The sequence below is a fragment of the Lipophrys pholis genome, assembly GCF_963383615.2.
Source record: "Lipophrys pholis genome assembly, chromosome: 18".
Taxonomy (NCBI): domain Eukaryota; kingdom Metazoa; phylum Chordata; class Actinopteri; order Blenniiformes; family Blenniidae; genus Lipophrys; species Lipophrys pholis.
Genome location: NC_137646.1, coordinates 19,733,158 through 19,751,163, shown reverse-complemented (window position 1 = coordinate 19,751,163; position 18,006 = coordinate 19,733,158). Strand labels below are relative to the sequence as shown.

Genomic DNA, 18,006 nt, shown 5'->3' with positions numbered 1-18,006 from the left:
TTATTTCATTCATGTCATAGATTTGGCAGAGGCCGACGTCGTTTTTCCTGATGGCCGTCGACCCTTCGGCACCCCTCTTTTGAGCCACGTTCGTGGCTTTGTTTTGGGCGAGGGTGAAGAAAAATTGGAAGGGAAGTTCACACTGGTTCGCATCCAAGTGATGTTGTCTGACAGTGTTTCGGCTTTGGCAGTGTTACCCCCTCATCCAAAACTGAACGAGAAAATACTTGAGTTGAGCCATGTAAAACACTGCTGACTCGTTCTTGGATGGAACTTCACACACCGAAACTCTTTCGTGGGCAAATAGATGGATATTGATTGTGCATGTGCGTTTCAATGGTGGGATAATTTCCAAAGTTAAGAAGAGTGTGAGCTCACAGTCCCTCGCCTTCATGAAGCATATTAACCAATAAATTTGCCAAAGGAGCGAATGCACCATGTGAAGTACTCTCCCCCCCAACACTTTAAGTCCATTAAACAGTGTATTCAGCTATCTGAGGCCCCAAGAAACAGCCATATATCATCATGCAACTACTGGAAGTATGCCCACTGACAGGAAAGCTCCATCACACCAACACACATGCTCAAAAACACTCTTCCCGCCCACACAATCACCGAGCACTTTGCTAAATCTATCAACTCCATCTGCATGCGTGTATTTTAATCAATACCACGCATGTGCACAAGGCCGCGCACGGATGAGAGCAGGACTGTGAGTGAACCCACTCGAATGTACCCTTCAAGCAGACTCCAGATGCAAAGCGTTCTCTTAGGGGCTGCAACACAATCCAAAAGAATTCTGAAATGGCACATTGAAATAATAAAATAAAACAAAAAAAAACTGTCTCTCTTGTATCGGGAACCACAATTCCCAACATGGAAACAAACAAGATGGCTACCGGGTCTCCGACTGTTGCAGCACTCACCAGCTCCCATCTGAGTGGAGTTAGAGGCTGGCTCGCAGGAGTGCAGGGGAGAAGAGTCTCCTGGGGGAGTTGGCTCAGCGAGCAGGACCAGAGGATGGCTGCACCATGGATTAGGGCCCCACAGTGGTCCATTGTTAATTGGGCGCCATGTGTGAAAGCTACAGAGAGATTAGTTTGTACAGCTGCTGCCATTTGTCATAACTGCCCTTAACAAGACACACATGGCAACCCAAGTTACGGCCAGAAGTTTTACAGAAAAAAATAAATAAAAAATGGGGCGGAAGAAAAAAAAAAAAAAAGATGTCTGCGTCTTACAGTTTACAAAAACAGAGCAGCGTAAGCAGATGAAGATGTTCCTGGGAAACACCGAGCAGACGCAGCTGGGATCCCATAAGAGATGATGAGTTTGTGCATCACTCATTTAGCCATCTGCAGGTCAACTACGGTCATTATCATAACCGCTCAGAAAGCGATGCTCAGCTAGTGGAGATCCCAGACCACAGGTTGCAAACAATTCCGCGAAACACTGTGAGGGGAGAGACGCCGTTGCATCACAGGCCCCACTGGCCAAAGCTCAAATTAGAACCCGGTCTGCGTTTTATTAGACAAGCAGGACGGGGGGATACTACAAGAGGGCGAGTGGCTGTGAAAGCCTGACGACCTCTTGTTAGCCAGATTTCCTCGGTGACGGAGGCTGGAAGAGAGGAGTTATTTTTTCGGTGAGAATCCACAACGTAATTGCGGGTTGTAAGTATGCACACATGTTGGAGGCCTAATTACAATCCTGACTTGGTAAATCTGGAACAAGCTTTTAAGGGACTCCCACTTTCAATTTTTGCCTGACAGATGCTGGAGGAGTTTCCGCACAACTGAATCTAAATGTGGCCCACAGAGCAGGTGAGTTATAATCTAGTGCGGTTGATGAGTTTATGACTTCCTACATAAGGGTGTCTGAACACGTGTCTCCTTGTGTACGTTTTTTTTTTTTTTTTTGCACTCGCAAATTAAATCACAAAAGGTTTTTATGCAAAGTCGGCGCCGCCAGACAACAAAACTGGAAACTTTGCCCCGGTGGCGGAGACGACCAATTTGATAAGAATTCAAGCTTTCGGCGCTGTGATCACATCGGCTTTCAGGAGACACCATGGTAACAAGCCCTGCTCTTCTCCAGTAAAAAAAAATATATAAATAACAGGCTTCATTAAGCATCATGTTTGTGTTGCAGCAGGCTGTAATCACAGGGTCCACTCAGCGATTGACAAGCAACTTCCTGTCACATCAATTCACACTATGGTCAGGTCATTTAAACACGTTTCAAACTTCAGTCATGGTTACAAATTAACCAAATATGTAAATACGCACGAGATAAAGTCTCAGAAAAGGATGAAAACTGTTGCTTCTTGTAATGTTGTTTTTTTTTTAATACGAAACAACACAAATGAGTTGTTGGATATTCGTCTTTTTTTCACTGTGATCCTTGTCAGAATGAAGCAGAAGTTAAATTATGGATTTATGGATGCATATTTTTTATGATAATCTCCAATATAAATAACTGGCCAAAGGTGTCTTTTTTCCCCCCGGATCTGTTCCCTGAGCTTTCTACTTTTACAACCACAGTGTAAAAGGGAAAAACCAAAATGGTCCATGACAGCGAAGATCGCAGCGCTGCAGCAAATCGGTAACATCTGCCTGTCTGGCGTTGCTGAGATATGAGATTTCCATGTTGTTACAAACAACAAGGTATCCATATTTCTCCTCTCTTTTCGCCTCCTCCGCCTCCTGTCATTCCTTCTATATGGCTCACTTTAATCACACGCAGCCCCACTGCTAAAAGATGCTGTCTTTCATAAAGGACAGCATGTTTATGTAAGTGCTAAAAATGTAAATGACTTATTTTTCCTGCTTTCCTTTGCCGCTCTGCTGCCGTAACTTTCCTTACTGTATGGGTCAATAAAAATCAAACAATCTCTTTGGGGGTTGTGTTGTTTATTACACTGAGTACAGGGGATCGTCTGCTGCTCGACAGTTGGTTTCTAAATTTGGGAGGTTTTTTTTTTTTTTTTTTTTTAAAGTCAGCCTGACATATGTGAAGGAGGAGTGGACGGTCTTTCGCTGGCTTTGACAACTCAATGGGGTGCTGATGAATCCGTCCCAAGCAGGCCATTCCCAAGCCCCAGACACCATATCCCCTCTCTGACCCGCTGCACCGACATTAGAAAGAAATCCTCTGGGGATTCACCCCCCTCCCATCCCACTCCCCCACCCCCCCCCCGACCCCAAAACAACAACATGCCCACCCAAAAGTACATTTCGCACAGCGCTGCGATGGCGGGCCTTTTATTTTTCTGTCCCGCTCAGGTCTTGTCGAGCCGTCACAGTGATGGGCCGTACTGTACCGCCAGACAAAAGAAGAGACAACCATCACTCTGGGCCACTGATCGGCCCTGTCTGGGCTGAAAAGACTTTGATGGGGCAAAGCAGGGTGGGGGCGCTGCACACAGAAGTTAGTGTCTCCTGGGCAACCACTGTGATTGTCTGTCCCTGCCCCAAAGTTCCCCATAACACCCCACACACTACCCCTTCTCATTTTTTTTTTTTTTCCCTCCCTTCACTGGCTGTTCACAGGCCTCCATCCTGGGTGAAGGGGTCTGGCTTTCGCATGAAAGTCTCATTCTGACACTTGAGGGTGCTTTTCTCCTGACTGACTAGGAAGAAATGCGAGGTCAAAAAACATCTTCACACCAATTCTCTATGTAAGACTTTTGTCAGAACTTCCTTATCCCCCTTTTCACCGCAGACCCCGCTGTCTTACATGACCAGTCTAGCAGGCAGATGGGACAACAGTAAGTTTTTCTTGCAGTTACGCTAGTGGGACAGCAAAGAAGAGAGTGCAGCCATTGGATGGAGAAGCTCAGGCAGCAGGGAGGGCGCGCTTTGTAAGGCAGGACAGTGAGGTACGGTGTAGCGCCCGGGATAAGGGGTGAATGTACCCATTTGTCTTCATTTGGTCGGACTGGCAGACAGGGTGGGGGTGGGGATCTATCCAGGAGGAGTGGGAGGTGCCAGTCCTCCAGTCAAGTGGCCTCGGGGGGATTTGAAATGCATTTGAGGTCCTCCCCGAAAGCCTGGGAAAGTGTGGGGAAGCTGAGATCTTAACCATAGACTAATGACACAAACTGCAGCCCTTAACCAAGTGTAGCCTGTAACGCGAAAAAACGAATCTCCTGCTGAAATACACAAGAAAAGCCTTTTCAACACAATGCCCATGCCTTACAATGCCTAAGAAAGGCCTTGTCTCATTTTTTGACGGATGCAACAGCGCAAACTGTGACACAAGCAAATTAAACACACTGTAGCGAAGCAAAGGAGGGAGTTGTAAATTTTGGCGAGAAAGAAAGCATCCACATTTTTCCGTGGCCTCTGCTCCGAGTTGCCTAGTTTCCATGGAGATTTATGTACACATGGCACACAAAAGAGGGCTAAGGAGGTAACACGGCCTGTTTAAGCCTTGAGGTATTTGCTCGAGCAAAGCCCCGCTGCTAATAACACAAGCCTCATACTGAGCCAGGCAACCTGGCTGCACTGCACCCAGGTTGGTGTTTGAGAAAGAGCAGGAGGGGGAAGAAGGCAGGGGGAAGTCAGGAGGAGGGAGAGCGCAAACAGCCAAGGAGCCCAGAGAAGGCAAGGGAAGTGGTATAGAAAGCAAGAACGCAAGCAAGAAAGCAAGGAAGCAAGAAAGCAAGAAAGAAAGCAAGAAAGCAAGAAAGCAAGAAAGCAAGAAAGAAAGAAAGAAAGAAAGAAAGAAAGAAAGAAAGAAGAGATTGAACGCTGCAAAACATAAATAGCTCCTGGGTTAAGAGAAAAAGGATCGGGAAGACATTTAGTGGGAAGCGGAAATCAATAAGGCAAGCGGTGAAGCTGGGAGGGAGTTCTAAGTGGATTAGATTGAGAGAATGTGTTCGATAGGTTATGGCTCTGAGAGAGAGGTAGCCAGACACCGCAGGCTCTATTGCATACTAATAAGGAAGACAGAATAGAAGCTAAGCACAGGGTTGTGCAGTTCACAGTCAAGACTTTTTCTATATGGCTATTTGGCAACGATGGTTAAGGTTTTACCCAGGATTTGTGTTTTATGGTCTCGCTGGGGTTTGGGTTTTTTGTTTTTTTTCTTCCAAGTATTCACTCTTAAAATTAAGAATAGAAAATTCCTCCTAACTTTCTTCTCCCAACATCATCTCACCCGTCTAACTAGGAAATGACAGGGAGCGGAGTAGCTGGGCTTGAAGAAAGAAAGAAACAAAAAAAAGAAACCCGAAAAAGAAAAGCCCAACAGTGTTGTCCTTAACGCTGTCTGCTTACAAGTTTTGTTTCACACTTCTGGCATGAACCCAGCCACCCTTTCTCTGGCCAAGAGCCGAAGCCCGGGACAGCTGTCATGGTCGGAGTTTCGGGCTTGAGGGAAAGCCAGAGAACGAGCACGGAAAAAGAGAGAGAAAAGAAGGAGTGAGAAAGTCATTTGGCCGGGCAGTGTGCCGCCGGGGTGATTCCTGATGGCGGCGCAGGATAAGGGGATTGGAGCAGAGGGAGGGTTAGATGTTGTGCTTAGTCACAGACCTCCACTGTGACCCAGAGGGTCAGGCCTCCGCACTGGCCCGCTGACCAAAGCCTCCGAGGCAGCCGGGCGGAAAACAAGATGCAAACGGCCTCCCCCCCACCCCCCCACGCGGCGCGGCAAGCGGGCAAGTAGCCGGTCATGAAGAAGACGCCGACCCCTTTTTTTTTTTTTTTTTTTTTTTAAAGGACCGGAGTGTGTCTGCATGTGTGTGTACGTGTGTGCAGGGAGGGTGCGGGAGGCAAGGCAGCGGCGCCGACTCCCCCTCACTTAGGCCAGTGAACCAGAGGACCACCGGCTAGAGCAGAGGTGGTGGCAGGGGAGCGGAGACAAACAGTTGCCAAAAGACCACCGGTGATCCTGCGACCGCTGCGGTTTGACCCCGATTGATAAGGTCAACAAGGGGAGGGGGGGGGGGGGCTTACGAGCAGCGATCCGCCACCTCCTCTGACCAACACCACCCCCACAGGAAAAAGAAAGAAAAAAGAAAAAGTCTTTCTCCTCCACGTGCCCCCCCCCCCACACCCGAGCTCGCGACGGAGCGTTTTCACTGATCTGTTGTGCTCAATTAAACTTCAGAGGACACACTGCCACATCTCTTAGCCGGGGTCACGACCCCGGGTGCAGAGGTTAAGTCTGGCGATTGTAAAACAAGGTCTCCATTAACATGGCGGCATGTATTCAGAGGTAATCCATCTATTTCCACAAACTATCGTGACGGTGTGAAAAAAAAAAAAAAAAAAAAAAAAGAGGAACGTTACATTAGTGAGGGGGGGGGGGAGGAAAAAAAAAAAGTCAAGGTAATGATGTTTTATGGCCGTGTTAACTTTCAGCAGCGGAGTAATGGGAAAGAGGCTTGACCTTGACTTCTTTAGTCCCCCCATTGGACTGCCTCAGCAATCCTTTTCTGTCACTGCTTATGAGGGCAATCTGCTCACAGCTTCCAGAAGGTTTTACGCCATTTGTAATTCAATTGACAATTAGGACCGAGAGCCACCTTATCCAAACAAAATGACCGCTCGGCGATATTGATTTGATTGATTTGATTTTTAATGAGATGTTTGGTTTTCGAAGCACCAGAAAATGAAGAAAATATCGTCTCCATGAAAGACAAGGAAAAAGCTCAAAAATGTCTTGTTTTGCCTGGCCCAACACTCAACATACAAGAGAATTTTGGTTCATTATCTGGTAGCACTGATAAAACTGCAAATATTCCTATTCAGAGAACTGTGATCAAAGAATTCTTCCTTAATAGGACTGAAAATGATCAATCAAAACATTAAAACGACTAATGGAGTAATTAAAGCAGCTCTAATCTCCTGATATTTCTCTATATTTCAATACTTCCTATTTTATCAAGTACACCCGCATGCATTTAAAATAAAAAAAGTAATAATAAATACGTGTTGAACTGAGAGTGTTCACCTAAATCCCAATGGTGGTGGAGCAAATAGTGACGGGCGGCTTTAAAAAAAACAAAAAAAACAAAACCCAGATACAAACGAGGCCTTCAGTATCCTGACGTGTCCGAACACGATGATTATCCGCATGCCTCGTTACAACTATTCCATCTCGCTGTCAGACTGGATATGCAAAATATGAATCCAGGTGGGGAAAGGTGATGATACGAAGAAGAAAGGGGGGAGAAAAAAAAAAGAAAGAAAAAAAAAAGAAAATCACACTTCATGTTTTATCAGATAATGATAAACACAGTGTTGGAGCGCCGCAGCAGTACGTGTGCGTGTGTGTGTGTGTGTGTGTGTGTGTGAGAGAGAGAAACCAGGGCCCTGTATTGAACACGGCCTGCCAGTTGGCACAATGGATGCCACATCCCCCACTCTCTCTCTCCCCCCCCGCCTCCGGCCCCAAGCCCTACTTCCCAGCGGGCATTCATCTGGGCATGCACATGGGTGCTACACAGCGCTGCCTGGCTAAACGCGTCTGTGCCCCAGAACAAGGGGGCTGAGTGCCCTCTCAAAATTCACCCAGGACGCTCGCTTGCCAACCCGCCGACCTTTCTCAGGCAGCAACCCGCCGCCATCGCAAACAGATACACTGTCAGCTTGGGCTTCGGAGGGGGGGGTGAAGGGTGAACGGGAGGGGGGGATTGATAAACCGCAAGTAAAAAAAAAAAATCCCCGTTGAGTAAATATTGGCAGGGAAATTTATTTTTTTTTAACAACCGAGCAGAAGTACGCTTCAGAGGCCAGAATGCGTTTTATTTTGTCAATTTTCTTTTTTTAAAGCGCGATCTGAACGACTTTATTTCCGCGCGGAGATCGCGCGACTACTTGATTCTGTTGCGGACGGAGCCGTTTGCTAGCTTCTTTGTGTTTGATTGTATGTTTGTTTGTTTCGTGCAGTTGCAGCGGAACAAAGGCAGCGGCTCCCATTCTGCCACTGTCAAAAAACTTTCCAACGTGCCCACTGCATTGCGGATGCCAACCAACGAATCAAAGGCATGCTGCAAGTAGACAAAGAGAGTTTGATGCCAACCTCCAAAACCTCTAACAACCATTACTGGTGATTCGCCTGCCTCCCTGGCACGGTGTGAAACAAAATGGCGCCGCGCCGCACGCTACCACAACATGGCTGCATTGTCTGGAGGTGGGCACTGCTTGGTAACTTAAAGAAAGGGGGGTGGGGGGGCGCTTCAGTAAACAGAAAAAAGTTTAAAAAAAAATAAAATAAAGGAGAAGAAAACAGGGCGGTCTCTATAAAAGAATGCTATTTTGTTTTTGCCAAAGTTTTAGTCGGTAAATAATCGCTCTGATCCACAAAGCGGGTTTTTTTTTGTTTTCTTTTTAAAGCACAGATTATTTATTCAACAGAACATAACGTCCGCTGCTTATATTTCCATTTGTGGTTTTTTTTGGGGTTTTTTTTCTCTCGTATAAAAACTGACGAAACGCTGCAAACAATGTCCAAACCGGGCTGGAACAGTGAATATTGTAGGGGTAAAAAAAAAAAAAAAAAAAAAAAAGAAACCCACCAAAGAGCCATTCTTAAGTTGGTACCGAGCAGTTAAAAATGCAGCAGATGCAAAGTGGAGAAGCGGTGGCATCCTACAAAAGACACAAAAGAGGGTCTGATGCCAACCCCGGTGCCAGTGGCAACCATTATTGTCTCTGTGCGGTGCCTTCTGCTTTCCCTGGCACTTATCAAACACAAAATGGCGCTCAGGGTTTGATGATAATGAGCGAGCTATACCCCTATTCCTCCCTCAATAGCAACGTACTAGAGCCTATTCGCTGCTGTAGATTTAACACAGGGGGAATTTCAACCTGCAATACTATAAGGGGGGGGGGGGGGGGGATTCCTATGGTGTCAGCAGATAACAGGAGGAAGTTCAAAAGTGCACAATGTGAATGATAGAAATTTTATTACACGCAGCAGAAACCCTAAATGCCCGTTAAAGGCGTTAACCCTTTTAAAAACGTTCATTTTCCTCACATTCAATCCAAAATGTGACGTTTCATCGGTCATCAATATGTGGCTGAGAATCTCCATGACAGATCATACAAAAAAAAAAAAAAGTCCAGTTATAAATGTTGGCAGATAATTTATTTATTTATTTATTTATTTAGCTGAATGTGATTTCTTTAATGGCTGCTAAATTCTATTGGTGTGTGACATGTCTTTCTTTCTTATTTTTTTTTTTTATCTGACTGGAGTAAATAAATAAATCACAGTAATTTAATTGTGGTGGGGCGATAAATGAAAAGTTCATTCATAAAAAATGTTTTTTTTAAATGTGCATGTCAAAACCTATTCCGCTCCCTGGCAGTCGATTCAATTCATCCTCCCATAACACACTGTGCTACAAAATGATCCAGTTTTCACATCAGATACGTCACTGTGTCCACAAAAGGCTTCCATTGTGAAATCAGCTTTTCAGGAATCAAGGAAAAGAATTAGCACAATCACACATGACACACACACGACACACACACACACACACGACACACACACGACTCGACTGTTAAACACACCAGGAGTTTACTCATATCTTTGACCTGCAATCGAGCTCACAGGTGAATTTATTTTAGCGGATGATATCAAGTATTATTACTGTCTTTATGGGAGAATGAAGGCGTTTTGTTCAACAGAGAAGCAATGTGTTACTACGTATGATGGCGAATAGAGAGAAAAGGCCATTATTAAAAACAAAATGACATAAAAACAGTAAAAAAAAAAAAAGAAGACATTTTTAGATTATTGTGATTATAGATGTACTGATTGACAAATGAAAAAAATGTTCTATTTATTGAGTTTGTTTATTTTTATAGACTTAAACGTCTACTTTCAGTGTGTGTGTGTGTGTGTGTGTGTGTGTATCAGGTGAAACAAATCCTGCCATACAGGATAGCAAAGCAGCGTCCAATAACAATTATTATTGATTACACATTTTCTTTTTTGGTTGAGTAAGCCTTTATGTAATAGCAGAACACACACACACACACACACACACACAAACGCACGCACACTCGCATGTTTATTTCTCTGGCAAATGTAACGGCCATTCCAGCCAGTCTCAGTAAAGACTGCCAAAGCATAACACATGTGACCTCTGACCTGGCCAAGCCGTCACTTACACATGTGTATTCGCTTTCTCTCTCTCTCTGTCAGACACACACACACACACACACACACACACACACACACACACACACACACACACACACACACACACACACACACACACACACACACACACACACACACACACACACACACACACACACACACACACACACACACACACACACACACACACACACACACACACACACACACACACACACACACACACACACACACACACAGAGTGTGAGCCTGCACCTACCTTGGTCCTGGACATAGTACGCTAGAAACAAGTCCAGCTCCTTGACCGATACTGTTATGTGGTGTGGCTGGACACAAAGTGCTGGGTTGGTGCAATGTGGAGACTTGACGAGGCGCTCGCCGTCTGTACTTTCCAGAGGGATGCCTTTGAAGAGGATGACCATCACCAGGTCCAGACGCCAAACCTTGTCGGCCTGCCGCAAGCAGTCGATTCGGCGGATCTTGCCCTTCTGGTCCGGGTTGGAGAGCACGCAGCACGGGGGCTTCTTGCCCGTCACGCTGAGGACAAAGTCCTCCCGGTACTCTTGCCGAATGTCCTTTCGCAGCTTGGCCAGCAGCCTGGACGCCCACTTTTGCTTCACCTCGGGTTTCTCGCTCAGGAGCTCGTCCTTCACCGCGCGCTCCTCGTCCTTGGACATTCGCTTCTCGTGCTTCTTGAAGTACTTGCGTTTTCGGGCCTGGAGGTTGAACCAGGTGTAGGCAATGGCACGGACATGGGGGAGAAGTGCCTCGATGAAGGGATGAAATTCATCCTGAGGAGCACAGTGAGAAGGCAAACTCATGTCAGCAAAAGGAATCGGGGATATATATGGGTCTGCTTAGCGTGCGGACCACAAGCATTCAACATAAAACCCCCGGTGACGAGCCACGCGGTGTCCGAGGCGCGAGTTCAGACAGAAACACGGGTTTTGCCATCCCAGATTTGGACGTACTGCAGGTACGATGAGAAAATTCCACTGTTGAAACAACTGCCAGCACTACAATAGCAGCGAGTCGGTGAGTGAAAGCACTCCCGGCTCCGCTCTGAACAGGACCCCCGTATCGGCGCTGCACACTGAGAGCATGCGCCTCTCGCAGTCGCATTTCTCTTATCAAACCCGATGCATTCCACTATGAAACCCACATCCCGTGTTCGCTGAGAACGGAGGATAAGCTGGAGGGCCGAGCGGGACGCCCGCCGCCAAATAGGAAGCTCGGTAGATTCCGGCCGTCCTGACAATTGAAAGCCTACAGATAGGACGCACGGGCTGCGTGCACCGAACGCCACAGAGACAATAGCAGAGGGGAACGGCGGCATATCATAGTGTGAGGCGTGTTTGCGAAGGTTGTGTTAGGACTCGAAAAGAAGTTCACACCAAATCGTTTCGGGTTCTGCGGTTTGCATGTGGAATGGCACTCGCTCAGCTTCATTCCTAAAGCCTGAGGTGAGTCAGTGGGATCCGAACACAGACTACTTTTTACCCGCATTAAATCGAAACAAAAACTTTTCTGGGCTGACTTTAATTTGCGTGGTGTAAAATATTTACACGCAGAGCAACACTATGTATGTGCAGTTCCCTATTTGCGTCACACTTCCCAACGCGTAGGATCCCTTTATTAGCGAGCATCTTGACCTGAACACTCAGAAATCATTTCAAATAAACTTTCGGCAACTTTTGAAAAATTTAAACAAAAAACAACGTCCTGCTTTGGCCAATCGCTTTTGCACTGATGTAACCCTTCTCTAATTCACTACCTAAATGGAGTGATTTCTCTCTGCTTGTTCCCTGTAGGTGAGGGAACGGACAGGACAGAGTGGGTGATTTAGGGCTCGTCAGAAATCACAGCCGCTCTGACTGAGAAGTGGAAACATTAAATTATCTTTGTTTGAGGTCATTAACATGTCACTTTTAATAAGCATTCACAGCCCACTTTTTTTTTTTTTTTCTTCCTCCCCAAAGGGGGCTTTTGAAGAGTTAAACCACATATTGTTCTTTTTGTGGGCAGTCAGGCAAGCAGGCTGTAGGAAAAACCACAGAAATCCACTCCCTATCTGTGCCTGCCACTGCTGCGTCTCTGGGAAGCCACATTTCTGCCCTGCACTGCACGGGCCAATAAAACGCTGCTCCAGGACCATAGTGTTGAACCAGAATCGCTTCATACACAAAGAGAACAAACTTTTTTTTTTTTTTTTTTTTTTAACAGTACGGTTTATAATATTTAAATATATTTTCACTGTAGCCCGAGTAATAAATGTAAGGGTATCAAACAAAAGTAAGGAGAAAAAAAAAAAATTTATAAAACATTTTCAAACTTCTCTTTGCTATAAAGTTACCGATTAAAATTCAAAAAGTGACTGAATGTGCTGAGCAGGGGACCGCCTCGGACATGTTTGTTCTTCAACCTCTTCCATCCTGATCAAACCCCCCCCCCAAAAAAAATATTCTGTTAATTTCTTAAACCTGACTAAAGCCAAATGCTGTAAAGATAAATGACTTGGCCGGGCCCTATGCAGTGCACTTCAGCTGGGGCCATAAAAGCACAATCCTCTTAAGTACAAACTAAACCACATCTCAGTCAATCACTTACTTATGCCAAGTAAAATATAAACAGTAAAACTGAGTCAGCCAAAACAGTCAGTCACTCTGTCCAACCGCTGAATCAACCTTATCTTTCGTTTGATCGTCCTACAGTGAAAGTGGCTTTATCTTCCTCCAACTTCACTTCCACCAACAAAGTATAAGGGTTTGACTCTAAATAAAAAAAATAAATATATATGAAAAAAAAAAGAAGAAAAGAAATAAACACAGCGAGGGCCAGGGCCGCGGAGTGTGTGTGAGGTTACAGGAGGACGCAAATAACCTAATTAAACCTGAGAGGGGGGAAAGAAAAGAGCGTACCTGTGCCAATTATTCAAGATTATCAAAAAGCCCTCCCCCCCACCCCAAAAAAAATACATCTTTACGCACAACTTTACGCACACAAGAGATGCTAAAAAAAATGTAATCTCACGTGTGTGTTAGACTCCTAAATTATTTTTCTTTTTGAGTTTTGCAGGAATTAACGATTTGGAAACTAAAAAGTGGCTCAAACACACGTGTTTTTGTTCAAAACGGAGCCTAAATTCCGCTTTGATTTTGCGTAATTTTTCACCGGCAGAGTGATCTTGTATTATTTGCGTAATTTAGAAAAGTATTTCCCACGCAGGGCTGAAGCTGTACAGTACTGGCGCACACACACACACACCACACACACATACACACACACACGCACACAACTTTCTAACTATTACCAACTTCCATCTGACAATTACCCTTCCCAAAATATGCAAACAGCGGCAATTAAATAGAAACCAAAAAAAAAAGAGAAAAGAAAAGCACACAAATACCTGAGTAAGACAAATCGGGGAATACATGACGAGCCGGCTACACACTGTAAGTCAATGCACTTGGACTGATTCCTCCGATCACTTTATCGCGCCATTCCTGGAGCGACGTGCGCCGTGCGAGAGTGTGGAGCAGCTGTCCGCGTGGAGCAACAAAAAAAAAGAAAAAAAAAAAAAAAAGAAAAAAGGAAATTATCCAAGGACATCCATGGAATTTTTTTTTTTTTTTTTTTTTGCGATCCAAAGATTGTCGTCACCGCAGAGAAAACGAGATTTAATGCAGGAGATTTTTTTCTTTTCTGTTCTTGTTCTTTTTTTTAAGTTGACATGCACGAGATAAGCACTTGCGGGATGTGGAGCCGGTGCGGAGCGGAGCGGACTGCGCTTCTGCTGCTGCTGCTGCTTCTGCTGCTGCTGCTGCTGCGGATACTCCTCTCCTCCTACATGAGGCTCTTTGCGCGTCTCAGTGCACAGATATCTCCTAAAAGCATTACGGGGAGCTTCGCGAGGGCGCCGGGTGTGTGATGTTCACCCCCGCTTTGACCAAACTTGATATGAAATCGACCGGTGCACCTTCGCTCCTGCGCGATTCCAGCAAATCAGACCCAACTTTTTCTCTTTTTTTCACCCACGTAATTACACAGTCACACTCCTCCTCCTCTCTCCTCCTCCTCCTCCTCCTCCTCCTCCTCCTCCAAACACACAACCCACATCCACCCTCCAGCACCTTCTTCTCCTCCAATTCATTTAGCCTCAGAATTATTTTATGAGCTGCGGGGACTTTGGACCGCAGCGTCAAGACGCACAAATAAAAAAAAAACAAAAAAAAAAAAACGGGGAAATCTTCCCTCGGCCAGCCTTTAACCCCGCAGCTCTGTGTCAACAAGACGCACTCACTCCTTTTTTCCAAGTCAACGCGGTGTTTGTGGTTAGTACTGAAAACAAACGGGGCTTTTTTTTTTCCTTCTTCTCTCGGCCACACAGATAAAAACCCAACAGGGGAAGATTAATGAAACTTTTCAGGACTCAGATTGAATAATTGCCGGTGGTCATTAGAAAGCAAACGAGGGAAGTTTGAATTTGGGATTTGGCTCGTTTAGAAAGTTTTTTTTTTTTCTTTCTTCCACTTGTAGATTTGACTTTTCCACCTCTTTATTATTATTATTATTTTAGGGAACACGCGTTACCAACTTGTATCAAAACATTGCAGCAGTGAAAGTTACACATTGAACACTTTTTTTTTGGGGGGGGGGGGGGGGGTTCTGCAGTTGTGTGTGTGTGTGCGCCCTGCAGAGCTGTCCACACACACACACACACACACACACACACACACACACACACACACACACACACACACACACACACACACACACACACACACACACACACACACACACACACACAGTTCATTTGGCAGATTTAAGGGGGGAATGGGATGTTATCATGGGCTGCCGGAGTGTCCGTGCCAAGTTTGGTTCGGCTTTGGCCCGCCGTGCTGGTGTTTGTGCTCCGCGTAAAGTTACCCCCGTGTCCCCACATTTTTTTTGGGGGGGGGGGGGGGGGGGGGGGGGGGGGGGGGGGGGTGGTATGGGAGGGAAGGAGGGAGGGGGGGCAAGGACAAGTATCACATAAAATGACAAAAGACCGCAATCACAACATTTGAAAGTAGTAATAATCCATGTTCACGTACCATTGCACTGTACTGCATGGATTAATGGGGAATCCTGGAGCCTGGTGGAAACACACAAGCCGGTAGCTTCACATTTCTCACGCTCAACTTTGTGCTTTGGAGGGTTTTTCTCTTGCAGGAAAAAAAAAAAATAAAAAGTCAACACCGGAAGACAATTCTTGGCAGATAGCGACGAAAAGAAGTTAGGAGCACCTCGCGGGTTTTTTTTTTTCCTCTTTTTTTTTTCTCCCTTGTCTTCCTTCCTCTTCGAGTCTTACTTTTTTGGATCGTTTCGTGGGGTTGTTCACTGGAAGTTGAACGTGATCCAGAAGAGGCTGAGTTTTCGGCACTGGGTTGGTCTCCGCCTTCACTTTCACTGTCTGACTGACTGCCGCCCTCCGGCTCCGCGCAGCCAGCGACAAAACGCACGGGCGGCGGCGCGGAGCTTCCCCTTGCGCTTTTCACAATAAAGGCTACACTTTAGCTCGACACGCACCGAAATGCTAACAGACTAACACTGCATGTCACAGATATCGATAGGAAATCAAAGATATATATATATATATATATATAAAACGTTTTGATTATTTTATTACATTGTGCACAGTGTGTTTACCTATTTGTGTTCTATATTCCCGATAATATCTATAGCTAGTATTCTCCATCTTCTGTTTATATTTAGTTAGTTCTCTATTCTCTGTATTTTGTTTATATTTTGCTTCTGTTTTGATTATGTTTATTGTCTTATTTATATTAATCATTTCCCTATTTGTTTTACATTCAACATGTTTCATTTTCCCATTTGTATTTGGTATGGTCCCTATTCTTCTATTCATATTTAGAATGCTTACTTATTTTGTTTATATTATCTTCTATAATATACAATGTTAATATCTATATCTATCTGTTTCTTGTTCTTGCTTATATTTAGTATGTCCTTTGAATTTTATACAGTTTGCAATTAGTATGTTCCCTTATTCTGCTTATATTTGGCCAGGTCCCCTCGTCTGTCAATATTTAGTATTCCTTCTTATTTTGTGTACATTTAGCATGCTTCTTCATTCTTTCCATTATTTCCCATTGTTTGCAGTGCTTGTATGTCCATCCATTCATTAACACTCTACGGTGCTTTATCAAAACATGCTGCTGGAGGTTAATGGATCATAATACTCTTGTTAGGAAATCATTATTGCGTTACAAACTTGAATCCATAGAGTGAACTGATCGCTCGCTGACAAATGCAACAATCGAATATGCACATATAGAAATAAAGCCGAGCAGTAGGTATTAGACTAGAGCACTGAACAAATAAATGTCAATTATCAATCATTGTTATTTGAGTACACACACTGTACATTCAAGGGAACTATAAAGTGCAGTAGACATGCAGTATTTCAGCTTCAACTGGAAAATATCAGCGTTTATTTCAGGCAATCACTGCAATTCTGGGGTGACACAGTGGTTGAGCCTTTCTATGTGGAGTTTGCATGTTCTCCCCGTGTGTACGTTGATTTCCTCCCACAGTCCCGGGTGTATCCTGCCTTCTCTCATGGTTACCCAGGATTGGTTCCACGTGTTAAATGGTGACGGACGGACAGACGGATAGAAGGACTTACAATTCAGGATTTACAACAATGCTCCATGTTTATATTGCACTTTCTCTAAAAACACATTACTCTCTAAGGTTCTTAGTCACAGACGTCCACCTGACCCTGCAAAAGCCTGACGACAACAAGCTCACGCCATAATCGAATGGAAACAAGAAGCCTTCTAGACCCCCCTCTTGTTTTGAAACTACATCCTGTCAGTGCCTGAGGATCCTGCGGCTGCTTCTCTTCAGCTTGACCGACTTCGGTTTTGTAATAGCGTTTGCATTCTGGCCTCTCATTGGTCAGCAGCAGTGGCCCCGGGACTCTGCACCCTGGGCCCCCCACTTCCGCTCCTCTGACGTGCTGTTTGGGACCTGACAGACCTCCGCAGGACCACCGGCCAGCATGAGCATCCAGACATACTGCTCTATTATTATTATTATTATTATTATTATTATTATTATGATTATGATTAGTATTATTATTAGTATTATTATTACACAACTCATTCATAAATAAGCCTGACTTACACCACCACAATCTGCTCATAATTCTGCTTCTTAATTACAATCTTCAAATCTGAGCGTTCATTTCATTTAAGTGCTACTTAATGCAGCAGTTGCAGGCAGTGTTGTAACACAAGCTGCCCCAGTGCTTGTATTGTAGCTCAGTAATAATGCCATGTGGCCATTTCTCCAGACTAATCAGCTGCATGAAAAGAGTAACCTTGTAATGCATAATCACACAGTGGATGCCCCATTATCAAATACTGAGCATCAAGCGTCCCCCAACAATAGCAGAAAGTGTGGATTGTAAGGTTTGAATGCAGAGCCGCACAATAGACTTCCATCACCGTTAACGTGAAACTAACACAATGTTTATAATATTTTAAAAAAAAAACAACAAGAAAGTCTCGTCCTGTCTGTGTGTATTTGTTATAGATTTGTTCAAAAAAAGGGAGATTAATGAAGCTGGTGGTGAATACGGCTGATCGATGGTTGTTTTAAGTGTAAAGTTCAGTGTGACTAGGAGCAGGTCTGCACTGCGGCTGAATGGATCATATCCTTCTGATTATTACCAAAACTCTCCCATTTAAAAAAAAATGCAAACACACACAGTTTGCACCTTCTATCGACATTGGCTTGTTTTTACTTATGATACTTTCTCCACTTTGCTTGACTGCTGTTAATAGTAGCATTAAAGTCAAGATCATTATTTCA

General features: G+C 44.7%; 1 protein-coding gene across 9 annotated transcripts in view; it reads right to left on the bottom strand.

Annotated features, from left to right (window-relative positions):
* The window catches only part of LOC308124005 (nuclear factor 1 B-type-like), a 69,420-nt gene extending 53,830 nt beyond the window's left edge, over positions 1–15,590 (bottom strand). For 4 of the 9 annotated variants that reach the window (XM_080486765.1, XM_080486767.1, XM_080486768.1 and 1 more), the window contains exons 1-2: positions 15,219–15,587; positions 10,385–10,916 (exon numbers count right to left, since the gene is read on the bottom strand). In XM_080486765.1, coding sequence (XP_080342891.1) covers positions 10,385–10,916; positions 15,219–15,236 — 550 coding nt within the window. In that variant the 5' untranslated portion in view covers positions 15,237–15,587. Of the gene's footprint in view, positions 1–10,384; positions 10,917–13,531; positions 14,136–15,218 lie in introns of those variants that run through there. The other 5 variants (XM_080486762.1, XM_080486763.1, XM_080486764.1 and 2 more) reach the window with 2 other exon arrangements.
* Positions 15,591–18,006: the final 2,416 nt, after the last annotated feature.